Source organism: Alligator sinensis, unplaced genomic scaffold, assembly GCF_000455745.1.
Source record: "Alligator sinensis unplaced genomic scaffold, ASM45574v1 scaffold404_1, whole genome shotgun sequence".
Taxonomy (NCBI): domain Eukaryota; kingdom Metazoa; phylum Chordata; order Crocodylia; family Alligatoridae; genus Alligator; species Alligator sinensis.
Genome location: NW_005841839.1, coordinates 1,134,788 through 1,162,672, shown reverse-complemented (window position 1 = coordinate 1,162,672; position 27,885 = coordinate 1,134,788). Strand labels below are relative to the sequence as shown.

Genomic DNA, 27,885 nt, shown 5'->3' with positions numbered 1-27,885 from the left:
TCCACTGTGTAGGATTGAATAGCAGATTTTAAAAATGAATCCTCAAGCAGAAAAACAGGAGCTTAAGTTTCAATTCAATATGAAAATATCAGCATACATTTTCACTTGAATATGCTGAAGGTGAATTAATTGAGTTGTGTACCTGTTTGTTAAAACATTTGTTAACTTTTGGCATGTCACAGCAAAACTGCAGTGACTTAACCTCTCTTATTTCTTCTTTGAATATGAGGTCAACACTCATTTTAAAATGGATTTAGAACTTTTTTTCTTTTAATCTATATCCTGCTTCTCAATGGAACAAATAGGTTTGATCATCACTCTAAAAGCCAAGAGAAATATAAATGTTATGAGCGCACAACTGTAATGACAGCTTGTTAGGAATTCTGTACCCTTATGTAAATAAAAGCAGAAGCTGGTTAATTGGCAGAAAACCAGGGGCAAAACAGTTTCTGATGCACAGTAATATAAATGTTTGCTTTTTATTCATTTGTTGAGAAAAGAGATATCAAACTAATGAATATAGTTTATTTAAAGAGAAAAAGGCATTTCTGCATATTTCCTTAAACACAGTGATTTCACTATTTTGTTGTAGTAAATATACTAATTAGATTTTACAATTAAATGGCAATATTCCTATTAATTCCTTACAATGATAGAGATGTGGGGGAAGAGCTCTTGTTGGCATTCAGCTCACCAAACTGACATATTGCATATACCCCCCTAAACTTACACATACATTTCTAAATTTATTTTTTTGTCCTTTATTAAGGAAACCCTTATTGTATATTTTACATGTATTTTTTTTTCTGTGTCATTCAGTTGTTCCATTACAGTTATTATGAATGAATGAACAGAGAAGATTCAGACCCTGCTGGTCAGGTTACAAATGCATCATTGATTTTTGCCTGAACTCATATCTTAACTTTTCCCCTTTAGATTCATATGTTTCAAATCTGGTCTCTGCCAAAGGGTGATTTTTTCCCTCAACTTGAAACAAAAGTATTTTTTTTAAGTTATAGATCTGCAATATGTATATTCATTTATTGTTATAAAATAATAATAGCAACTTTTTCTGAGAGGTTTTACATCTATCCTGATTAAGGTATTGATAAATCATAAGGAAATAGCTCTCACTGAGGAACAGTGCCATAGTGTTTCATCAGAAATTGATATTGATTAATCAAACTATTAGCCTTCGACAATCATATTCTGAGACTAGTTTTTGCTATATTTTAAAAGTGTGAAACTAAGAAAATAGTCATGCTTGTCTAAATTACATAGTGAAAACTTTGAAAAGTAAATAAGACTAAGGCAAGAGCATGCTTTGTGAAGTGGGAAAATGATGGAATTCTACAGCGTGGAAACTTATTTTTTCTATAGAGGTTGTACAGGAAGGATCCTTATTCTGATTTACTATAAGAACTCCGCAGCTAGGAACTGGGAAACAAATTTCCTAAATTTAGTTTGGTCATTGGTGAATCAGCATTTGAGAGTACGTAATTAATTTCTTCAAAATAAACTGTTTTTAATTTTACAAAGTTTCTACATTTTGCATGAGTAATTGTTTTTGATATTTATGAATGAAAAACAACACGTGCTATGCTGGTTTTCTCAAACTGAAGATATCTCCTATATCTCTCTTCCTTCTTTTGTCTTTGTCCACAGCAACGGGATGAAATGAGCACTTTTAGAATGTTTATTGATTCTGTTCAGAGCCGTATAAAGTATCTTGTCTCTTTCAAATTGCTGTAGAAAGACATGAGCAGTAGTATAGGGAGGCATTGGATCATTCAAACTTATTAAGCTTCCACTAACCAGATGTTAATATAAAAATGAAACTGCCCTGGGGGCAGATAAACCACTTTGGTAGGAATCTTAACGTTTCAGAGTGACCTCTTATGAGAACATTGCCCATAGGCCTCTTGGACAGCTTCTTTCTTAAACTTTACTATCGGCCAGTGGCTAATTTATTTAGTCTTGTGACTTCTTGTTCTCTAGCCTTCCTATGAAGGTTCCTGAATTTTTCAGAAGAGCTTCTTCAAAAATTTAATCACAGGGAGCTTTCCTTCTAGAGTAGATAAGTTGACTCGTCAAGTGAGTGAGAACCTGCAAATCATGAGACTGGTAAACAAGGATAGCCTCAAAAAAATTCTATTAAAATAGGGTGCGTTTCTCATTCCTTCTCTGTGAGTTTAAGACAGGAAAGGAGAAATCATAAGTGGATCCAATTTTATAAATAACATTAGCCTCTTTCTTAAGTGGTGCCTTTACTTCAGATGAGTTTGGCTTCTCAGTCTTTGACAAAGGATAGGTTGTTTCTAAGTTCATCCTTTTTAAGTACTTGCACTGAAATAAGCTTGCCAATTTAAATATACCCTCACATCTGCGTTTAAGGGTATGAAGTAGGTACCCTCTTTCCCAGTGTGCTGCATTGTATATATTGTGATTATCTAATAATCTATTTTTTTAACGAAGATGTAGCTGATTTAAGCCAAAGCTGGTTAAAATAAGATATATTATTAAAATGTCACTGTCGTTCACTAATAAGCCATTTTTAGCACATTCTTAGGGATCCATTTCCTTATACCTCCTATTTTACTAATCTGTGAGGCAAATAGAAGGGTTTGGGAACTGAGATGTAGGCTGTGATATCTTCATTATTGAGTAACACCCAGCTCAGTCTGGCTGATATTATAAAATAGCCTAGTGTTGACTAGAACGCAAACCAACCACACTTCCTCCACCCTTTCTTCCCACACACTGTTCCTCACTTCTCCCCCCAAAATAGTTAATATTGGAACAAGAAATCAAAACTTTAGTCTGGCAGCACAGACCCTCTAAGCCATATAAGTTTGCCTTTTGAGGGGCTAGTTAAGCCCTTTCCTTCTGTTAGATACAAAAGCAGCAGCTGTAGCCAAGACAATTTTTTCCTGGCTGCATGTGGTCAGAGTCTTTTAGATGTGGACCCTGATGCCTTCACCCATGTCTTTTTTTTTTGTTTTTGTTTTTTTTAACCTCCATCTGATTCATCTACTAATGTGCATAAAATACCTCTGGGGTATCTCTGAACACTGAAAATAGGGCAGCATGTTTATGAAATAACACTTTATGTAGAACATGTACTCTGATATGTGCTGCTCACCTTTTCAGTTTTAAATGTAAATCTATTCTATAGAAAGCCCCAAATGATTTGTGGTCTGGCTAGGGGAGGTATTTTTTCTCCTCACGTGTTGTACTATTGTAGTTGTAACAGGGTGCGTCTATATGAGATGTTTTACCGTGCAGTTGACTAATTGTGCAGTAAAGCATCGCCGTCTACAAGTGCAGACACTTACTACACAGTCAGTTAGTCAACTGTGAGGTTAATTTGCTGCCTTCAAATGCAGGTAGAAAATTAACTGTTTGGTAGTGCAGTAGCCCATGTGTAGACAGTGGACTGGGAGGAAATTTGCTCCTGGGCAGCAGGGGGCGGGAGAACAATCTCCTCCCCCATGAGCTGCCTCCTGCTGGGGCAGGCTCCCAGCATGAAGCCAGGGCCAGAACAATATCCCCCTGCCCTAGCAGCTGGCAGCTCTTGGTCCTGGCTCTGCAATTGCAGCTGGGGCTGGGAGATTTCTCTCTGCCCCCAGGAGCTGCCGGCTGCCAGGGTGGGCTGTGACCTTGAAGCCTGGCTGGGACAATCAATGTTCTCCTGCCCCGGCAGCAGGCAACTTTCACCCTGTTTCTGCACGGAGCGGGGGCCAGGAACTGCCTGCTGCTGGGGCAGAGGGATGTTGTCCTGGCTGGGCTCCAAGCTCAGAGCCCACTGTGGCAGCAGGCAGTTTCCGGGGGCAGGGTGCAATGTCCCAGCCCTGGCTGTGATTGCAGAGCCAGCGCTGGGTGTTCCCTGCACCAGGAGAGCTCCCTGCCCAGCCCAGGGCTGGCTGCGACCTGCCCCAGAACAGGACAGATCACAGGCAGTGTTGAGCAGCATGGGGAAGCCCCACTGAGCACAGGGCTTTTCCTTATGTGCATGGGGTGGGAGAGCTCCGCAGTTGTCTCCTGGCCCCATGCTGCCTGCCAGACTCTGCACAGTAAGCCTACTTTGAATTAATAACACGTGTAGATGCACCCACAATGTAGGAGAGGGAGCTCTTGAATACACAGTTTTAGGATTTATGAAAGACGGGGCACCTTCTGCTAATGAGTCCTTGATCCTGTAAATCACTCTAGGGAAACACCAGAGTTCTTGCATGTTTGGAAAAAAGAACGGTTGAATACTGCGTAAGAAGATGAAGTTTAAGGTGTTAAATGCTACAATGGGGAAATAGTCTGGATATTTTTTTTCATGTTTTTTCTTTTGAGACTGGGGGCTAGGCTGGTGTGGGTCCTAAAACTCATGGATGACAGCTCAGAGGTCACAAGTTGTTGACCATAGCAGAAACACTTATGTAGCAGCCCTGTCAGATCCCTATGAATCTATGAAGTCTGCTAAATATCTTGTCACAAAGACATGGAAAAGAAGGAATAATTTTGATAAAAGGCTTTGGAGTATACCTTACAAAAGGTGGGAAGTTTAAAATAGCCTAAGGCCCAGCTGACTGGCTGTCAGCCACAGGGGTGCACCATGCACAGTTGGGACTGGGAGCTGATGCAGGAGGAGCCCGGGATGATGATCCTGTGTTCCCCTGTACCAGCAACAAGGTGCAATAGGTTCAAATGCTGGATTCCACAGTTATGCTTCCTGCCATGCATGTGTGTGTTCACCTTTGCCTAAACATCTAGAGGGACCCTAAATAAGACAAATATATATTACAGCGTTATATTTAATCTTTTGTTGCATGCATTCTCAAACACAATGCAGTTGTTGATGCAGGGAGTAGTGGCTATGGCAAGCACATGATTATTCACATGTTAGTATTGGGAGACAGATACAAAATATTGTTTCATGTTATTTCTGTGCTGTGTAAATGGGCTTATTTTATATACATTAAAAGCATATGCCTTATTTTTCCTAAAGTATGGCTAAGCTTTGTCCCATGTGACATTAACAGAAAAACTTTTGACAGAGTCTATGTTTGTAGACACCTGTCAGCCTTAGCTTGGTGAGCTCCTTGCATTCCTTCTCATCACAGCCTCTGCTCCCTTTCCATGCTTCAATTTTGAAAGTCTTCCATCTGAGATAAGATGAGATTGCTGGGCTTTTTAATCCTCACATAATGCAAAATATATTAACTGATTTTTTTAAAAATACATTTTAAATAAAAAAATAGCTCTCTAACTCTGAAATGGGAAAGGGACACTTTTCTAAGGTTCCACTTATCCCATCCAGAAGTTACAAATACAAAACGTAAAATTAAACATCCAGAAGAACAAAGGGATAGGCCTGAGGTAGTGCCTTTCTAGGTCTTTTCTACTGGTGAAAGACAATGTGTTTAACAACATCAAAGGACATTTCTTAGAAATGTCATTCTCATTAGGCACCAGACACACACACACACACACACACACACATATATATATATATATATTAATCAGCCAGAATATAGTGACTTAGAATATTGCTGCCATATTTACATTATTGTGCATGGTCATCATGGTTCATGCACATGCAGTACTTGAGATATTAAGGGGCAATTATTTGACTGATTCACTACTTAAATTAAAAAGTTTAAGATGGAAATTTCAAGGAAGTGCTCATACTTCTCTGTTCCCATTCATGTCAACAGAAGTTTGTCTGAGGTCAGAAGGGATCATAAGGCCATCATAACCCATTTTGCAAATGTCTGCTGCTTTCCTCCTCCCATCCCCCTCCCCAATCTTGACATTTTTAAATGGGAAACAGATAGTTAGTCCTAGCCACTTTCCTCACTCAGTTAAACATAACCAACATTTGGTTGAACTGTGTCCAAGTATGAAAGATCAAGTATGAGAGCTTTCAATTCAAATGAGGACATATTTAGAAATTATGAATAAATAAAAACAGATCTGTAAAAGGGGAGCTGCAAAATCAGCTACAATTTTTCTTACTACTAATTAAATTTATCAATACATCCTAGTTGCACCTGGAAAAGCAAATGTTTCAGGGTTTTTCAGCACCATGAATGGCTTGCATTTAGTTAGCATCCATTATACTGCCAGCTGTTCAAATAAGGTATCAGGGTGCTCTCATTTTTATAGTGATTTCTTTTGGGGCTCCAGCAAAGTTCCTGAATAGAAGCTGTTTAAAACTATGTAAAATGCTGTTTACCTTTTGTCCTACCTACAATTAAAATAGTATTCATGTTCTCTCAATATCAGTATATTGACTTCTCCGAGTATCTAGCGTGCATTTAAAGAGAGGGAAAATAAAGTTCTAAATTAGCATTATAAAGAGATACTCATAAAGAGTGGTAAGAAAGTGTCATGAAGTGGGGTCTCCCAAACAGCATCATCAGCAAGCAAATGAATACATGTTCCCTTGAAGCTTTTGCAACTTCTGAATGACGAAAAAAATCAGGGTTTATTTAGAAAAAAGTTCCCAGCTCTTAGTAACCTTGAAAATGGTAAGCCAACATAATCAAAACTGGGGTTGAAAGAAAACAACATTTCCATCCATTAATGGAGGTGAGAGGTAGGCGGGTGTGTGGGAGGGATTTTTGAAGATGTGCCTCCCACACTCTCTTAATCGCATGCAAAAACTCTTTTACTATCAAATTAGCCAGTTAAGGATGCCAAAGAGTCATCCTGAACTTTCTTCTTAAACCCTCCCTATGCATAGCAGTGTTGTGGCAGACAGATGCAAGAAGGCTAGTTTAACTGGTAGAGACATGTAGGTTTAAGACCCTAGTCTGACAGAGACTTCCTGTTTGACTTTGTCTTCATCGGATTGCCTATAGAATGGGAATAATTACACTGTCCTGACTCTGAGAGATACCTGGAGGTTAACTGAAGATACTGAAGTAACAGATACTACAGTAATGGGAGCCATACAAGTGTCATAGGCAGGCAGGAATTGCTATATTTGAATGAAGGCTGTTAACAGTTCTTCTGGAGCTCTGCCCAGAAAATGCCACTGTTAGGATTCACTCTCCAGCTGCCAGTCTGCCAGTGATGCTTTTTTTTTTTTTTTGGTTCAGGCAGCTAAATGCAAGGTTACAGCTAACATCATCCATAATTGGCTGGTTGGCATTGAATAACTCTGCAGAGCCTGTATTGGCAAAATGACTCCAGCTGGGTATTTGGGTACAGACTGAGTGGTAGTGATAATACCTACATGCACCCCTTCATGATAGGATGTCTGCAACTCAGCTCTGACAGCATGTCTGTTTGGTGATCAGATATTAATGGAATTGCTTTTAGATTCTCTTCTGTACTAAAAATCCCATGATTGACGAGATTCAGTTCTTCCTTACTGTGAGGTTGAATTTAATGAGACTTAGTTACATTCATGTTTGTCAGCCAAATTTTAAAGGCACTTAGAAAATTAAAGTTTCAGATAGGCACCCAGTGAGCTTTTCAAAGTAATTTCGGTTCCTAATACCTATTGATTTCAACCCAAATACTTTTGAAAAATTTGTCCTAGTTGGATGACAGCAATTCCAAATCAGCTACAGTTAGCACCATGAGAATATCCAGGGTAGTATTTTGCTTCACCTCTTGCAGTAGGTTAAATTCTATTATGGTCTCTCTCTTTTTTTTTTTTTACTTATTTGCATTACCATAATGTCTAGGGACCTTGACATGTGACCAGGAGCCCATTTTGCTAGGTGCTGTACCAAGATGGCTTTTACTCCAAAGTGATCATAATTTAAGTATAAGGGATAACAGATGAACAAAGACATATAGAGTGGAAAGAAAAAGGAAACAGTGAGACAGCATTGAACAGCATACTAAAAATTGGTTTTATAACATCAGAACCCTAATCAGGATCCATTTTTGTAGGCATCATAGCAAAAAAAGAAAAGTTTAAGAAAGGCTTTGAAGGAGAATGATGAAGTAGTTTTGCATATGTTAATGAAAGGATTATCCTGATTGTGAGATGTAGTATGAGTAAAAGCAGAAAGGTGTCTGTTTGCAATTTTAGCAATGGGTCATGCAAATGACATAATGGGACAATCAGAGGGAGAAAATGACATCTCACTTCTGGATGGGAAATATTATGTAGGGAAGGGATTGTTAGAAAGAGCCCTAAAACTGAAGGCAGCTTACATGTGATATTTTTTTTTTTAAAAGGGAAGACAGGGAAGTGATGCATAAACTGGGAAGGCACATTCAAAATAACAGGCTAGGTGTGCAAAAAATCTTTGTAACATTATTCTGAATGGATATGAATGAGACAAGATGTCAAGGCTAGACATTTCGGTAATCGAAGAAATTAGCCATGTGGACAGATAAGAAAGGCCAAATCTTATAGATACAATGCATAAAGATTTAAAATATTGCTTGGATTTAATTTCCAAGACAGAATTCTGAATAGAAGATGACATTCAAGTTATAGGCCTGAATGACAGGCATGTTTTAACGTTGAGTCTTAACAAATGGAGTTAAGAGGTAGATTCGGAGAGGTAATACTGAGACATCTGTTTTAAATGACACTGAGTTTAAACTGACAGTTTGGAATTCATCAGAAGGTACCAGAAGGACAGGACAAAGGTTTAGTTTGGATAGAAGGAATTATGTCTGAAGTAGAGTGGTAGATCTGTGAGGTGTCTGCATGGAAATAAGTACTTGAATTTCTTTTTACAGATGGAGTGACATATGGATGACATGTAGAGGGAGAAGAGAAAGGGACCCGCACACACGGAGAGTTGGAGAGAGTATGATGAGGCTCTTTCAAAGGGCATTTTGCAGAAATATTTAGAGACATCCATAGAAGTGAAGAGAGAACAACATTTCAAGATGATATGAAAAGTATATTGTTTCTGAGTTTTGTCTAGGAAGAGGGTCTTAAAGGAATAGTTAAAATGATTTTAGTGGACTGTGAGGTCTGGAAGTTGTATTAATAAGGGTCTGTGATTCAATTGGTAAGAGAGGAACCCTACATAACTATTATCAATAAGCTTAGAGAAGAAAGAGGGATAAGAAATGGGTGTTGGAATTGTGGATTTGTGGCTCAAACTAGAAAATCGGAATTTGGAATACAGCAGAAACAATCCATAGTGTGAATGCAATAGAGAGAGCAGATGCTGGGGGCAGGCAGGACAACGTGTTGTCAGTTCAGATAACACAGAGATGGACAGAAGAGTTAATGAGTGAATTATGGAGTTATTTTCTGTTAAGAAAATAAACAAAAAGGATGAGAGCAAATAAACTGTCAGTACTGATGGACTGGAAAATGTGGAAAGGCTGAATGACAGGGCATGAGAGCAATGGCCAATAGATGATAGTGAAAGGAACCATCGAAGAAGGGGAACGTATAAACGGAGAGAGTGCTTGATGAATCTGAATGAGGAGTGAGAGAGCTGCCCAAGGGCGAGTAAAAGAGAAGGATATCCAGGGAGTGACAGGTGTCATGAATATAGAAGTTGAAGTCATAAAATATATATGTGAGAGACTGGGGAAAGGAAGAGAGTCAGCCAGGAATCAACAGTAGTGATGTATCTAGACATACTTTTACCAAAGGAGTCACGGACCTGGATAGACTTGCATCGCTTCTTCTTAAAGGTTGATACAACCAGAGATCTTCCAGAAAGCTTTCAAGGGAAAATGTTGTTCAGATGAAATACCTTTGCATTGATAACCTTTTCATCATAACCTCTTCTTTTCAGCTATTATTATGAAGGTTTCTGATTGTCCTCTTCCTCCCTTTACCTTCACAGGTTTACTTGGTATACAGATGGCTTCTGACACATGAAATGAAAATGACAGTGGCTTGAGCACTGGGAATAGAAATTTTAATCAGAAGCTGAGATATTGCAGCTCACTTAAACCCCACATCTCCCTGCCCCTAATCCCCCACACCCAAACCCCTGTGATTGTACTGAAAGTAGAGAAGAAATTTCTTGCCTTGACCTTGGTATCTGTGAAGAGGTTTATAAAGAGCCAGGGTATCTCTACTTAGTAACAGAATGAAATTTGCTTTAATTCATAGCATAGACAGCTGCAGTGTAAAAGACCCACCTCTTATCTGAAATGGCTCAGGCCAGAAGCCAGGGGGTCCTAGAGCATGGCTCTCTGGTATGTAACCAACATGCACTGTAGGCTGTACCTTTGCTTCCTCTTCTTGCTTCTCCCAAAGTTTCTAGGATTTGCTGTCCAGAATTAGAGCAGCAGTACTCTGCAAGGCTGCTCATCACTTCCTCTTCCTGCTTCCAGGTGTCTCTGGGACTTGTAGTCCATAGTCCCAGCCAGCAGTAAGTTTTTAGCAGGGCAGCTCTGTACTCAAGGGAAGGAAAGTTTAACCCCCCTCCCTGGCCTCGGGACCCAGCTTAGATTTGCCTGGTGGGGGGGCAGTCTCTGCCTCCCCCGCACCTCAACCTTTCTCTGCTGGAGCAGACAGCACAGCCCAGCTTAGGGCTGGAAAGCATGCTGCGATGCTGGTGGACTGTGATTTAACTTGAACCAGGAAGGGGTCTGGGACAGAAGTTTCATAAACCAGTTTAACCCAAATCAGTTAAGTCTGATACTACATTCAAACAGGTTTGTATTAAACCAGTTTCAGTCATATTGAAACTGGTTTATGTGCACTTAACTTCTGTTCTGTTACAGGTTTAAACCAGTTTCTGATGACTTAAACCAGTTTATGTATAGCTTCTATCCCTAGCCTAGGAGGCAAGATTAATAAGGAAAGTCTGAAAGAGCAGGGTTATTTAGTTTGGAGAAGAGAAAGTTGAGAGAGTATTTGATAACAGTCTTTAATTGCCTGAAGAGCAATTACAATGAGGAAGGAGATGGGCTTTTCTCTATGGCAGCAGGGACAGGACTAAGCAGTGGTTTCAAGTTGCAGCAGGGGAAATTTAGGTTGGCGATTAGGAGGAGCTTTCTAACTATGAGCATTGGAACAGGCTACCTAGAAAAGCTGTGGAATCCCCATCCCTGGAAATTTTCAAGAACAGGTTAAAACAGATGCTTGGCTGGGATGGTTTCATCAGGGATGATCCAGCCTTGATTAGGGAGCTGGACTAGATGACCTTGTCAGGTCCCTTCCAGCTCTGCTTTCCTATGATCTGACTGTGACTGCAGTTTAGTTTCTGGGTAAAAATTGAGCTGCTCATTTTGGTGTTTCACTTGAAATGGCTTGGACCTGTGTTATTAAAAAATATCATCAGAGGGCGTGTCTACACATGCATTAATGCTCTGTTGCTACTGTGCATTAAGTTTAGTACCTCTAATATGAGGTACTAAATAAATGTGCAGTAGCCAGAGCTAATGCGCAGTAATGAAGTTACACCGTCTTTTTGTGACATTTAATGTGCAGTAGACTAATTTTACTGTGCATTAGCATGGTTTTTGCCGTGACGTGCTAATACTGGACAGTAGAATTAGTCTATTGCACATTAATTGTCTTGTTGTTGACATACCCAGAGATACTTAAACTAGTGCTGCACTGTTATGCAGCAGCCTTCCAGTGAGTCTTAGGATGGATCTTTTTTTCCCTATGTAGTTGGATTGTCTTACTAGGAATTCTCTACTTATTTGAGACATTCAGCACATAACAGTTAGACTAGAACTTCAGATGGTCAGTTTTCATCTCTACTATAGTAAATATTATAATGTAAAGGTGATCAAAGCTATCAAAAATATAAAGTTGTTAACATGAAATAAAGGTGATTTTTTTTTTTTTGCAGGCAGCCTTGTCATTAGCAAGTTTTTGGAAGACTTGCTTCATTTTCCAGGCTTTGGTTAATAAAAAGATGAAGATATTTCTTCCAATAATATAGGGGTTTAAGTTTATTCAAGCTGTCCATAAAAATGTAAAGCCCATAAAATAAAACTTGATTATCTTGCTTTCCTGTTACATTAACTATAATAATTTTGCTTAATGTTTGTCTCCCATTGTTTAATCTTTTATGATTGATGTATAACTTTTTAATATTCAAAATTATTCAGTGATTATTATTTAAAACTTCAGTATTTACACCCAAATGGAAAACCAATACCCATTAGTTAGTAATTTTGCTTAACGGAGGCCAATTCATTTTATGTGCATAAAATACTTGAACAATCTGATCACTGCAGTCCCTTTATTCTATACAACAGAATCTGGTGGAAAGTTTTGCAAAGTTATTTGCTTCCATCTGCTGACCATTTGTGATATTGCAGTCACAAATCAGAAAAGTTTAGCAAACGTGAAGCAAAACATTTACACGTTTACAAATCTTTTCCTTTTTCTTGGGCACAGACTAGTGTGTATATGAAATCAGTTCCTTTTCCATATTATATTTTATTATTTTCACATAAAAAATAAAATGTTAGTACATGTGATTTTTTGCAAGCCTTTGCATTTTATTTAACTTTTAAACCTTTGCTGTTTGTTTTCTTTTTCACTTGCTCCACTACTCTAATTAAGTGCTTACATATTGTAGCTATGCTTGTTATCCCAAATACGAAAATAGTCTGTTGTTGCAAAAATGTAAATATTAAAGCAATTAATACTTGTATTAGGGGTGAAGACATTGCAATTAGAAGCATGTATATGCCCTATTGCCAGGTAGGTTCATAAATCAGGCCTCAAGTGTATAATTGCAGCAGAAGATGTTTGTGAAATGTTTATATGTAAGTGTCATGTCTTGCTCAATGTGCCTCATAATGGAAATGAAAAAAAAAGGGAGAGAAAAGAGAGAGGGTTTTTGAAAAAAGAAAGACCTTGTATTTGTTGAAATAAAATAATAAGTGATCATGGGTCAAAGACAACATATATAACCATGAGGTAAATATAGGCATTCTAAAAATTACTATTAGATACTAGTACTTTGCCCACTGTACAAATAATATTTTTAATAGCATCCACTACAGCTAGCTTCCAGGATCTAGCAAGTAATGAATTAGATATGTTATTGTTTAAATATTATCAGAATTTACTGCAGAATTAGAAAATATGAGGAAGACTTTCCAATATAGGACAGCTGTTGTTAGTAATAAGTTTCAAGTCAATATTTGACCTCCCAGGAGTGGATCCAGAATTTTTAAAAGGGTGTGTGACCAGTGGTGCAGGGGATGGGCAGACCATGACACAGGAGCAGCAGCCAGGGACTTTTTAAAGTTCCCAGATAAGGTAAGAATCTGCCCCAGCCATTCTCAGCGCCCTGCTTCCTTTGCCTCGGCGCTCAGCAACCAGTCCTCTTCCCTCCCTTTTATCCTCTGTGCTTATGCCTCTGGGTGTGTAGGGAGAGACCTGACCATTACTGCTGCTGTCACCCCAGCCTAGTCACTCCTGCCCTGCTGCAGCTAAGAATTAAGCAAGTGGCTGCATAAAGGGCCAAGCTCAGCTAGGGACATCAGTGGCAGCAGAGGGGGTTCCCCCCGCAGATATATGCCTGCTCTCAGGCTGGGGAGAACCACAAGAGAAACCTGACAGGGATGGGGAACCCATCTGTAGCTGCTGCTGCCACCACCACAGCCACCACTGTCCCTGGATGATCCTAACTCCCTATGCAGCTTAACTGAAGTGAGGCATGAATACCTTTGGAGTGCCTCTGGCCCCTGGGTCAGCTGGGGGCAGTAGAAATGGCAGGTGGGGCAGAATGGGAGGGAAGGAAGGTGCTGCTGAACAGGAAGGGAAGGGAAGGGTGGCCCAAGAGATGGAGGGGAAACTTCAATAATGTCCCTGGATGTTGCTCTTATGGCATGCTCTGAAAGGCAGTGCAACTGTGCTGCTACACGCCCTCAGGATTTGTCTCTGCCCAGAGGTAACCATGGGATCAGTGAGCTCAGACAGAGGCATAGCTGGCTATACTGTGCCCTGGGCAGTACCCACCTTCTGCAGCCTGCACCTGCCCTGCACCAGTTCTGACTCTCAGGCAACTGTTTTTGGCAGCAAAAATAGGAGATGACATCTCTCTCAACAACAGTGAACCTGCTCCTGTACCATGTGCTGCCACTGCTTTTCTGCCCTCCCCTCTGCCAGAACTGGAGCAGGGAAGGTGCAGGGTAGGAGAAGGGTGGATGGGGGATAGGAGGGTAAGGCTTCCACTAGTTTCATCCTACTGCCCTTCACCTCTTTCTTAGGCAGTGCCCAGGTCTCCTGCCCTGGTCACCCACCCATCATTATAGTACTCATACAATGTTCTAAGGAAATTGAGCAAGATGACTATTTCATGTTCTCCCTTTTCCATCACTGGATTTGTATCATTAAGCTTGCTTCATGTTGTATAGCCTGTGTATTTTTTGGCAGAGAAGAAAACGGATATTACAATGCATACTAAATATCACATCATTTAGCTGAAGGCATTCCTCAATCACAGAACAAAGGTGGAAACAAAACAATTAGATGAATGTTATTTGAAACTCCCAGTTTACCATTCACTGGTCAAAAGATGAAATCTGCCTTTTCTCTCCGACAGTAAAGGAGGACTTAAGCTTTGTAGTGGATTCTAATATCTTAACAAAAAAGATGATAGGCGTTCCATGGCTTGGGGACTTAAACTGAGAACCAGCTGGCTCTTTCCAGAGATAAGCTTTGTGTGTCTATGAAAACATGGAGCCCAGAGACAAAGGGGAAAAAAATTTTACCTTGTCCCCCTGGATATTTGTCTTGTAAAAGCTTTGAGGTCTGCCTATGAAGAATTTCACTTCCATTGCTGCCATTATCTCAGTTGTTCATAAATTGTCAACTATTTTTGTTTTTATCATGTGTTGGTATATCAAAACCTTAATAATCTGGCTCTTATGAAATAAGAATATAGATGTTCCTTTTTTGTATTTTTTCCCAAGTAACTATTATTACCTATGCATAATAATTCCATTACTATGTTAAGTCGGACCTAACCATAAGAAGGATTTTCTCAGTTAAATGTCTTATCCAGAGGAGTGCAGAAATCTAGAACTTTTGTCTTAGAGATATTACCTTTTATTAGACCAACCAGGAAATTGCAAAGAACTCCAATCTTTTTCTGCAAGGTTTCAGGCTCAAATGCCCTTCATCGGGCTCAGGGAAAATTAAAAATGGTAAAAATTCCCCATAGGAAGGAAATAAAATCCTATGGGGACTTTTTACCATCTTTAATTTTCCCTGAGCCTGATGAAGAGTGTTTGAGCCCAAATGCTTATGGAAAAAGATTTTTTTTTTTTTCAATTTCCTAGTTGGTCTGATAAAACGGATAATCTCTGAACCAAGAGTTCTAGATTTTTCCATTTCTTTGTCTCAGACCAACATGGCTACCAAATACATCCCTTATCTAGAGGAGGTTTGCTGTAGTTACTTTATAGTTGGTTTTAGGATCCAGTGTAAGATTCAGTTATTTCAACAGATACATTCTTAAATGTATGGGGACCCTTATCTAGGTTTGTTTTATCATGTATGTTTATGTAATTGGTTTTTGTATTAATTGGAAATGCCCTTTTGAGTTTCTTTGTATAGCCTTTGGAAGTTGTTTGGTTAGCTCATGAATCAGATCATTTGTCTACCTACCTTTTCATTTAATTTTGTATTGGTTATATTTTTGTGACTCCTTAAAATGTATTATTAAGTAACCGAGCAAGAGGTAATAGTAGAGTTATAGAGTTATATATAATAGTAGAGTTATATACACCTTTATGAAGCATGGCAAGGGGTTTGTCAGATAGCTAAAGAGTAATATCAACTGAACTAGATGTGAACATCGTTTAGTCAACTTCTGTAGACTCAAATTCACATCATCTTTTGTGGTTTTACCCCCAGAAAACTCCCACATGCTGGGAGCCCATCCTTGAAGTGCAAAGTGAAGGAATATTTCTTGTGATAAATCTTGATTTCACATTGCAAGTTCCTTTTCATTCTGCACCATAAACCTTTACTTGGTATCAGCTTCAAATTCTCCCATTCATACTCATGACTTGGTTGGCTCAAATGTCAATTCTGTTATCTCATTCTTAAGAGTTATCAGTAATGTACATGTTTCTTCAGCCATGGAAAGAACAACTTTATATCTTGGGGGTTGCTAATGGAACAAGTAAGTTTCACTTCTAGGTCTATATTTCAAACCTATTCCAAGTCAGCAGTTCCAGGAGGGTTTTTTTTGCTGGTTAATAAACTTTTGATACAAGTTGGCTTTCAGTCCAGTTTCTAAAGTTTCCACACACAACATACATGAATAAGATCACAAATAATACTAATTATTCTTAAGAAATCAATGAAGGGCTGAGTAACCATCCTGATCCATATTGTAGATTACTGGGACAGGGAGTCTGTATGTGTATCAAACTATATAGAAGACATACAAAAAACTAGAACCCTTGGTTCCAAAATGATACCTTTTATTAGACCAACTGGAAAAAGGCAAGAAAATTGTCCTTTTCTGCAAGCTTTTGGTATCAAAGTCCCTTTGTCAGGCTCTGGGAAAAGTGTAGATGGTACAAGATGGTAAAAAGTCGCCATAGGTAGGAAATAAACTTCATTTTTGGACAGAGAGAGCTGAAGATGAAAGTCTGTCCGTGGTAAAGATGGTAAAGTTAAACATGTGTTATAAGTGTTTGCAGAATCTGAAGACAAGGTACTACATACCATTTGTGAAAGTCATAGTTTTCCTATCTGCAGCTTCTGTACATTTTATCAGGTCCTGCTTCTTGTTTCTTAGTTGTTTTTGTCCAACACAGTAAATAAACAAGTATTTTATGATTTGATAGTGATGTTTTAATAACCAAAAACTGAAAACTCAATTGGTAAAGAATTAGCAGAACATTTTTTTATGTTTATTCCCTAGTCATATGTAAATGGTAGGGCAAGTTTGACAATATGTATTCAACATTAGTTTCACATGGCTTTGTGCTTTAGAAGAGATGTTTATAGTAGGCAAAACACATAGTTAAATTTCAACATCTAATACATTACTGAACCAGCCAGAGAATGTTGACACTAGTTGTGTCAGAAAAAGTGTTTCCTTTCCCCTTGGACAATTAAAGGTTCAGATAAGCATGCATGGCTCTGACATGAACCATGCTGGATACTTAGGCAGCCTGAGTTAAGTCACTATTTGGGAATAAGGTAGTTGAATGTTTGTGTTTTGAAAAGGCCAAGTCATAGACCATCAGAAGACATCAAACATAGCAGAATCAACACCAATCATATTTTGTTTCTGCCATTTAAAAATTTGAATCGGGCTTCTTGAATGATGGCATGAGCAAGATAACAAACCACAATATCATATAAATTAAAAACAACACAGGCTTAATAAATTAATTGGGACAGGGGTAAGTTGAATAGTTCTGAAAAGATGTCAGGTGTGTTACTTGTGCCAGATGGCTCTTTTTGTGTCACTAGTGTGGTCTTCAACAGGAAACAAAAGTTATTTGGTGCACTTTTTCATTTTGCAACTGCCATGACTTTATATTATGAATGAATCCACAATACATACAAGCTTTACCAGTGCCAGCCTTAAGGATGGGAGATTGCCCAGGGCACCATGGTTAGCAGGGCTGCCCCACACACAGTGCCCAGCCCAGCCTGATTCTTGGCTCTAGCCACTGCTCAGGAAGAGTTGGGCTGGGCATGTGCAAGAAGGGTGGCTTCTGCATCAGTCTGCCCGCTTTGTCCCTTCGCAGCAGCAGCTGTGGGGGAGGGAGGGAGTGAGAGAGGGGAGCACCACGTTTGCTCAGGGCACCGTTTTCTCTAAGGCCAGCTCTGAGCTTTACTCTTGTCAGGGAATCCAGAATTTTTCCCATAAAAGAGCACATGAACACCTACATGTTTTTCTTTTAAATGTGTAATCAATAACAAATTAAAGATTGCCTTTCAGCTAAAAGAGTAAATTATGGGTCGAAAATAGACTCATTAGTTGCAGCCTATCATAGATTATTAATCTGTTCTATTATTTCCTTTTAGTGCTATGAGCAATGGAAAATGTGTTAGTTATATGTTCTTAAGTTTTTAAATTATTCTCTTTCTTGTAGAAAGTGCTAGTTCCAAAATAAGATTCATAAAATCATTAGGCCTCCTGTACACTGCACAGGGAAAGATAGACACCTCAGAATAGTGATCCAAAAAAAAAACCCCATACACCAGGCAGGGATCAATTTCATTTAGGATTATTTTGTAGGAAATACTGCAAAGAGCTGTGTCTTGCCCACACCCTTTTTGGGAGCTAGCTTGCCTGCAGGTAATTGCTTCTGTATTTTGAAATTCAGAGCCTCTTCCTAGAAACAAGAGACCTGTGTCCAATTTCCTCTTCAGCCAGAAGTGGTTCAAATCCACTCCCTTAGACAGTGCCTAATCACCAGGTTTTTGGTTAGTTTGGGTTGGGTACCTACAAATCCTGCAGGAGAAAGAGTGACCACAATTCTTTAGTGCATGGGTGTAATACCCGAATACCTCTTCTGGTCACCACCTGGCACCCATTGTGTTGCTTTCTTTGACCCCTCAGGGTCCCACCCTGCTATCTTTCCTGCCATACCTTGATATTATAAATTGACAGGGAGGCTGCCTCTCCTCTAGAGGGCAAAGAGGGTTTTGGATGGTAGGCCCTTTTCTGGGTTGAGCCTCTCCCCAGCCTTGTTCCAGTTTACTCTGTCTGAGCCCCTTAGCCTGTGTCCACTGTCCCAGGACCACACACAAGCTCTTGGGCCCCAACTCCAGCCATGCCCTTGTGGCTCTGACTCCCTTGGCCCCTGCTTCAGTCCTTGTGGGCCCCGGGTTCCTCAGCCACTGATTTTTCCCTTGTGAGTTCTGGGCCTGCACCCGCCACAGAAAAAAATGTGATTTTTTTATCAGGGAAAACCAGGATCCCTGCTAATTACTCTGCCCAGGCATCCCTCATTATCGCTGCTGGCCTCTTGGCCACCTCTTCCCCCCCCAGCCTGGTAGGTCCCATAGCAACCTGACCTGCAGGCTTGCATTCAGGGCTGTATTTCAGGGTTCTACCCCTCATTCCCTGCCCCCCGCCACAGTTACACTGAGACACTCATAGCAAGAAGTGGAGCTATTGATTCTGGTCCCTGCTCCCAGGACTACATTTTATCCAGTGGTAAGTTAAATATAATACATATAAACTTCCCAGGGAGCAAGAACAGGAAGCAGAATCTATGACTTCTCCAGGTGAAATGTGCAGGATACCCCGTCATGTACTCACAGGGTTAGGCCCCTTAGGCAAAGGAATAACTATTCCCACTGGGTTGAGGTAGAAACCGGGGACAAGCTCTTCTTGGTACTCAAGATGCGGGTATTTCTGAACATGTGCAAAACAGGAATCTGGAAGTCAAATAGAGAGATGCATCATGAATTTAGAGACCATCAGGGTTAAAGAGCAGTTAAGTAGGGGTTGTGAATTGCAGTTTTGTACTTAAGTGTCTCCACTTCATTATACCTGTGTTAAGTACCTAAGTATTTTACCAGACATATCTTGAAATCTATATCTGTAAAGAAAAATAAATAAAAAAATTACCTAACACTGTAGAGAATTCATTCAAGATGGGGGGGAGTAAAACTTTAAGTGGCTTTTGCCAGCTAGAGTTCCACCTGCATTTCTGGCTAGGATAAGCTAGTCAAAGATGATTCAAACAAGTATCTTAATATGCAAAACACTGGTTTAACAGTGTTTTTAAACCATCATTTAACCATGTTGTGTCCTTGTGCACAATACTGAATCAAGATTTGTGCTTAGAAGCCAAAATAGAGCTAGTTCTTATACTGTTCTTATTTTGGGAAATCTAAGGATAAGTAAATCTCGGGATGTACCACTGGATAGTACTTCTAAGAATGTTGACTCCATACGTTTATCAAATTGAAGTATTTTATAAGGGAGATATGTGTCATCTTTATTTCACTGATGGGGAAATAGAGCCATCATGAAGTAAAATAATTTATTAAAAGTTGTACAACAGGTCAGGTTTTCAATCCAAATCCTTATCTACTGGACAGCAGTATCTTCCCTGCCTCTGGTAGCAGTTTACTTGTAGCCACATTTTGTAGTAGCTGCTGACTTTGCAGCTGGAACTCTTCAAACTATTCTCAGTTGGGCTGGTTTATGTTTATTAGCACCCATTCCTAGAAAGCAGTTTACAGGGCACAGGAAACTTTGCAGTTAAATATAGGGAAAAGAAATCTCTCTTCCATTTGTCCAGGTAAAATTGGAAGTTTTTCACATTGTCTTTTGAATAGTGGATGTTTATGAATTTAGGTGTGAAAAAGATAGCTTGCAATGGAAAAGGACAATGGCAAAATAACAAGATTAAATAGTCTATGGGAGAATGAAGGGAAGTAAAGCTATGCAGGTTGTTCAGTGAGTAGTATTCTTCATTTGTAATAGTCTTAGCTTGATTTTGATGACAGCTGGTTTATATTGTGCTTGCTTTTAATAGAAGTCAGTGTGTGAAATAGAAGTACTGTTGTCCTTGGTAATATGAAATGATATGATTCATTTTGATTAACCAATAAATATGTTAAAGAGCATTACATTATCCCTAAATGGTAATTCAGAATGCAGCAAACAGGTAGCTAATGAAGCCTGCAGTTAAACTGCAGAAAATAAAGTTTCTAGCGCTTCATATATATAATATATATAAAAAATAAAGTACTCAGTACTTTTGAAAAGGGTAGGAATAAACGGAAGGCATTTTGAATCTACCAGTATGCAGAGGTACTAGTACTTCCTTGTCTAGAAAATAGGAAGAAAAAAGGTCAAATGAATCAAAGTTAAAAGAAAATGCTTGTACATAAGATAATACGCAATAAAGCATGGCTCTTTGCATGAGATGCTTCAGACAAATATAGCAAAAAATATTAAAGGTCCTGAGGTGTGCTAACATAATTAAATTAGGAAATACAGATGCTTTGGTGGAACTGCTTTATTTTAGGGGGAAGATAGAATTTGAAAACAAATTTTACAGAAAAAATGTAAGGCATTTTACACTTATTGCAGTACAAAATATTTTTGCAGGATATCTGATTTTATATATGTATAAGATTTATATCTCACATATATATGAGAGAGTGCTGACCTCATTTTATGTACTTGTATTTTTTCATTTTCACTATCTTCCCTGCTATGTATGTATGTATTCAAATCTCTTCCCAACTTTTTTCCTTTTTTTTTGCCCTTCCTTCAATAGAAAATGTTGTGGTAAAGACTTGAGCTACACAAGGACCTGTGCTCTGTGTCTACTCAAACAATATCTTCCCTAAGTTAAAGGTGACAAAAGGCCGTTAATTTATAATTAGCCATGTGGATATATTGCCAGGAAGAAGTTTAAGGGGTTGTTCATTTATTTGTTGGCCCTACTGTTTGTTTTCTCTTATTTTCAATGGGAAAAGCTATCAGAAAGGCACTTAACCCAGTAACTCCTAGCCAGTAATCTACAGAGAGTCAAAGTGGTTGTAGTTTTTATTAAGATTTTTTTTTACCTGAAACTACCAAGTCTCTTCCTTCGCTGTACTCTGAATAACACCTCTTTCAACAGAAATCTGTTATGTTGCAGTGATTAAAGGAAAACAATAGCTCAGAGCACCCAACTAGAGCAAAAGTGAGTTTGAAAAACAAAGCAAAACATGTCACACTTAATCTTTCCATTATTCTAATTGACTGAAAATTTGTTATGCTGGCAGTTTGCAAAAATTAATGTGTAGAACAAAATCATGATTCAAGAAAATAAATGAAGTCCAGAGTATGATTTCCATACGAGCAATGAACTATCCATGTATATCTTTTGAAGTGAAGATTGGCACTATTATGGAATAACATGAACAGAGGTCAGATAATTAGAACTGGCAAATAGTAAAGATACAGAACTGCACAGACAACTGGAAATAGACCTGGGATTCCAATCTGTAGTAACACTTCTACAAGACTAAACATTCCTTGCAAGGTGGAGGACTTAAAATAACAGGATAAGAAGGAAATGAATAAAGAAATAGGAAATCAATTAAGTTGTGGTATGAGGTTCAGATGTATTGAGCATCCAAGCTCAATTCAAGTCAAGGGTGGCATAGAACCTCTGAAAATCAGAAGTGTAAATACTAGAGTCACATGAGAGATTCTGGAGCAGTAGTTCAAACTATTCACTCACTTGTGAGTGCTCTGATGGGGAACATTTGGATAACTTGACCAAATAGATTGCTTTGGTAGTACAAATAACGTGAGTACCAGAGGATGTATCAAGATGTTAGTTGTTAGCTGTCAAGTGGGAGTATATACTTGATACATTTAGTGGACATAATCTATGCTTTTTCACTATAGAATTGTTATAAAAATGAAATCATAATTAAGTCTTTGATATAGGGAGAGACGAAAGAACAATTGAATATTTAATGAAATATAGAGATGCAAATAAAAATAAGAAATGGGCTCAAAACATGCAATTCTGATTCATGGCATGTTAATATAAGGTCCACTTAACATACAGCAGTCTTTTTAGTAAACTAATTCAGATGTTTCATCTACAATCAGAAGCTGTAGAGGTAAGGAAGAGGTGCCATAAGCAATGAATGGAAGGGTATGAAGTATCACCAAAACTGAAGCTGTTGGATCTTAAAAGAACATAAGCACAAAAAATTCATGTAGGCAACATAAATATACATGAAGTAAAGAACCGAAAGAATCTATAGTGTAGTCAGTTCCACAAAATGAGTATCTTCAAGTAGTCAGCCAATATAAAACAACTTCTGCTATGTCATCTGAGATTTAAACATCACTAAAGAGCTCTTAAAATGTAAGTTCTGATCCATGAGTATTATCAAGACAAAAGTACATTTGGTTGCTTCCTTTTTTTTTCCACTTATGACAATAGTGAATTTGTCCATTTACATGAGTTGAATGGAATTCTAAAGTTTGTGTTTAGAGATGAGAGGGAGAAGTCATGTTTCCTTAAAGGATAAGTGTAAAAAAGTGAATTGTTTGACAAACCAGAGAAGGCTTACAATTTTATTGTTTAGCTGGTTTCTGTGTATTGAAGTAAATTTGTTTTTTATGATCTTCGAATTCTATCTTATGGGACATCTGCTTCTAATAAAGCTTAATAAGGCTTACTTAAAGCCTTTATAAGTTGAATGTAATTCAAAATGTTATTTTTGTATGTACAGTAAAATAAAATGTTCAAAAATGTTATTTTTGTATGTACAGTACCCTTAAAAATAACATTGCAATAAAGGGTAATGGGTTGAGAAGCAGCTTTCGGTACTTTGGTGCCCTTTCTTTGTTCTGAGTTTTTCCATGACTGTGGGAAATGTGTTCTATGGCATGAGCTACCTTTCTGATTAGTGTTTTCTTCTTTCTTCTCTGTGTGTCTTCAGGATACTAAAGCAGAGTGCAGTTCCTGTGTAGAAACAGAGGACAGAAAAGTAAGTGATTTATTTTAATGTCATCTTTGGGTGTCTCTCTCTGACTTTTTAAAAAAATGCTATCAAAGCTTGTCTATTTGTGTTACTTGATGTTAAAAAAATACTTTTAACGAAAAAGCATTTAATTAAATAGGCATATTATAATTAAGATTTTTTTTTTACCTTTGAAATGAACTATGGTGTGAAGAAATGTTGGAAAATATTATACATGGACCATGAGAATAGAGATTCTCCATTATGTGGATGCTTTTGCTTACTGAGCATACTCAAATTAGAAGTCCTTCAGAAGGGAATTGCAGCTCTCTCTTTTGTTGTAGAATCTGATGTAAACAGTTGAAAAGATAACACTGCTTTCCATTGTCATCCACAGTGTTTTTAAGAGTGCTTTGAACAGGGTTAATATGGTACAATAAGTATGGCATTCTCAAGTTAGCCAAGTAATATTGTTCTATAGATTTCTTTTTTTGCTCCCTACAAACATAAACTCTGGCAATACTTTTGATCTCTCCGCAAAATAGATTATGTAAAAACAGGTTAGCTTCTAGTTTCTTTCCCAATTTTGACTGTTCAAGACTTGGAAATGTTGCATCATAACTAATGTGTGTGTGTGTATATATATATATATATATATATATATATATTTTCAGTTCTCTTATCTAAATAGTTAATGTTTCTAATTTGTTAAAACTGAAAGAAAATGTATGAAGAAATCTTAAAACTGTGCTGGACTTGTCCAACCTAAGATGGAAGGAAGTATTTTTCTAATGCTAGTACAGTACTGTCAAACTATATCCAAAAAACACCTTTTTTAATGTTTTGTGTACTATTATTTTAAACACAGTAAAAATAATACAATGCTATTATGCACTTTCCAAAAATTAATTCTTTCTGATTATTTATGTTGGGTAAAATATAATTTTTTTCTGTGCAAACAACTAATTATCCAAATTCATTTCCAATAGTCTCCATACTCTACCAAGTAAACATCTACATGTTTTTGTGTGTAACAGTTTTTTAAAGATAATTTTATTCTTGTCCATGTCAAATTTGTTGTCCAAACCCATGTTTATAATTTATAGATTGTTTCTCAAGTTTACTAAGTCACTATCAGTCAAGTTGCATTTTGTATATCATATAATATAATATTGTGATAAATGCAGCATTTCAATGCCTCAATGCAACTAATTTGCTTTGTTCGTATGCAGTAGATTAAGGGCTCACTAAATGAAGTGAAATAATTTATTTTAGTGAAATATTTTAGTTAAAGGTATGCAGATGTTAAGAAATCATTTAAACATGTCCAGATACAAATTAATTTGGATATTGGAAGCATAGAATTAACCTAGTACTCTTGTAATACAACTTCTGTAATAGCTGAGCATTTTCTGTTTAAATACAGGGAGTATGGAATGCTTAACTTGGGTGTATTGAACATAAGGGAACTAGCCTTTGGGTACATGCATAGTTAGTTGAGTAGGTGTACTAAATTAGATTGGGAATAGATTAGCCTGATCTATCAAACATCAGCCTCTCACCTCGGCCCTGGGGCTGTACTCTTCTTTACCTTCCCTGCCCCCCCCCACACACATTGACAGAGCTACTTTTAGTCCTCTGACTGCCCCTGCTCCCCCAACCCTGGAAGGGCAACCTTCTCCCCAAGTCCCGAGTTACACCTGGATCCTGGTGCAGCTTCCAGCCAGCGAGTGTCTGCACACAGTGCTCCCCATCTACAATTGTGCAAATTAAACTAAGGCATGTGACCATAAACCAGGTGCACAATGAGAAAGAGGTCAAGGTAATATTGTTTCTAAATGGTTTTTTTCATAATTCTCCATAGCAGAGCTCAAAATTACTTTTGATCATATTAAATCCAGGTACAGACATTCAAAAAAAACCCCCAAGGCAGAAGCACTCTAAGTTGCATGCTTTACTCTAAGTGCCCTAAGTTAGGTTGGGAGTGAACAGAACACATGCTCTCCCTTTGGGGTGGGGCGGAGGGGCATGCAGGCTGTCTGCACTGGCCGAGGCCAGCAGGTTGGAGGTGCTCCCATATGTCTCCCATTGGGCTCCCTGGGCCGGGCCACCCCTGATTGGCTGCCAGGCAAAGCTGAACACCCTTGTTCCTCTGCTCCCAGCAGCATCAGCCACAGGCATAACAACATTGCTTGTCCATGCCCAGCTCTCATCCTGCATGATCTGACGCAGCCCCAGGGAGCCAGGCAGTTCTCTTTCCTCCCCTCTTCCCCCCTCCCCCAGTCCCTCCCCAGCAGCAGGCACTTGCAGCCCTCCACTGTGTGCCAGGGACAGAGGGGGTCCAAAGAAGGAAGGATTGGGTCCCTTGGTGCTGCAAAGGTGACTGGGATCCTGGCAGACTGCAACCTACCTCAAGTCAGGAGGGGTTCTAGTACAGAAGCTCATTAGACTGGTTTAACCTAATCACTTAAGTCTGATACTACATCCATTCAAGCCTATCTTAGACTGTATTCTGCCATTTTTTAATTGTTCTATATGCACTGAACTTCTGTTCTGTTATGGTTGTCGACCAGCTTCTGATCACTTATACCAGTGAGGTGTCTGTACCTAGCCTAACTTATGCCATATGCAAAGGGTAACAGAACACATGTGGAAAAAGGAAGAATGTTTTTGCTCCCCTGCATTTGTTGGCTTCAGTGTGAAATTGAAATAATGATTTTGTTGCTGGTAATATTTTGATTCATTGATTCATTTTCAATGTTGATGGTGGATAATTACACTTGTGATAAATTTATCTTATCATCCAAAGTTTTTAGATAATTTTTTCTGTTACAAATTTTGACATGCCTAAAATTCCATCCACATGTAACAAAGTGTTCTATTATGAGTAGTGACAGGAGCTTTTCTATTTTCACAAGATCCTCAATTTGAATAAATAAATAAATATTTTCTCTCCTTTATATTTGGCGTATTTTCAGTTTTTCTGCAATCAGTGCCTGTATCTTAACAAGGTGAATGCTTAATAGGGTTATGCACAATCATAAATAATAAACTTCACTGACTTGGTAGTTGTTTCCTGTCATGACTTGAACATCTGAAACGGCCTCTACCTCCAGCTTTCCTGGGTAGGAACTAAAAGATTCTAAGATATTCCAGGGCAGAATTCAGTGATAGCAATCATCATTATGAGTGCCATATTACACAAGAAAACAAAACTAAATCTATCTTTTGGAGAAAAGTGTTTTTTAAAAAGTGTTTTCTACAATATGTATGAGAACTTTCCTTGTAGCAGTATGCTTTCATTTTGTAATAGTCCACCAATTTGATTTATTTTATATGTGATATGTAAATGGAGTTTGTCCAACATGCTTTCCATATTTTTTCTCAGTAATTTAAAGCAACCTACCTGTATTCTATATTTTGATCGGGGGAACAAAGAAAACCTTTTGTAGGTCAGCTATAAATATTGACTAAGAGATCCAACTGTTAGAACAGAATTTGCCCCTGTTGTGCTTTCTGACTTTGTGAATATGTTTGGAGATTTTTTTTTACTTATAATATGAAGACAAAGGTTAGCACTAACCACTGTAACTCAGGAAATGAGAAACAAAGGTTTATATTAATTTATGTAGTGCAGGAGGTGGAATAAGATTTATTTGAATCTGTGTAGTGCTCTTGAACTTCAGGGCCACCCAGTATAATTGTTTCTAATAAATAAAATGTACATTTAATACCTACAATCTAAGACACTGAATCCCTTGCTTTTTTCTAAAACGATTTTATTTTGCAACATAAACAGTATTTGTAATAAGCCATTGAAGTAATAGATTCTTCCACAAAACTCTGCATTGTTCTCTATTTTTAGGTCTCTGATTACAACTAAAATTTGTAGCTAGCATCTTCCATCCTGAATTCTTAAATATTGGCTGGTAAAATCTATATTTTGGGATCTGTAAAGGAGCAGCCTGATTTTTCAGAGGCTTTCAAAGTCAGTGAGCAGAAAATACACAGTGCCTGTGGAATCAGGCTGTTCCTATGCAAGCCCCCAGTACAGCAAAGTACTTAAGTATGTTTTTTGTTGGACCTTGCAGGCACTTAGACTCATGAATGGGCTGAAATGCTTTGCCGGATTTAGACATACAACTGGATTTAGGAGCTTAACAAGAGATACCCAGTTTAAAAACTTTGGTTTATGTTCTCATTCCAAGAATAAAAGAATCCTGAAACATGTTGGTTCAAGGTAGGCTGGCAAATAGGGGGAAAAAATCCCAAAAGAAAAAAAACAAACCTTAATGTATGATCCACTTTTGCTTCTTCTCTTGTAACCTTCATTGCATATAGTGAAGCAAGTCAGAAAAGTCTGTGTAGCCTGTCTTTTAATTCAGGTTAAGTGTCCTTTCTTTCATGTAAAAAGGCTAAAATTAAATACCCAGTTTATTTTTTCCCCTATAAGTCAGTCCTATATTAAGCGCTGAGGTGTTAGACATTAGTTAGATTTATTTCTGTGGGAAGAAAGGTCGCTTACCATTCACCTTGCACTCCAGGGAGCA

General features: G+C 38.3%; 1 protein-coding gene across 1 annotated transcript in view; it reads left to right on the top strand.

Annotated features, from left to right (window-relative positions):
* The window catches only part of RBFOX1 (RNA binding fox-1 homolog 1), a 1,278,833-nt gene that overhangs the window by 164,313 nt on the left and 1,086,635 nt on the right, over positions 1 to 27,885 (top strand). Inside the window, exon 2 of the mRNA XM_014520084.2 lies at positions 23,315 to 23,362. Coding sequence (XP_014375570.1) covers positions 23,315 to 23,362 — 48 coding nt within the window. The remainder of the gene's footprint in view (positions 1 to 23,314; positions 23,363 to 27,885) is intronic.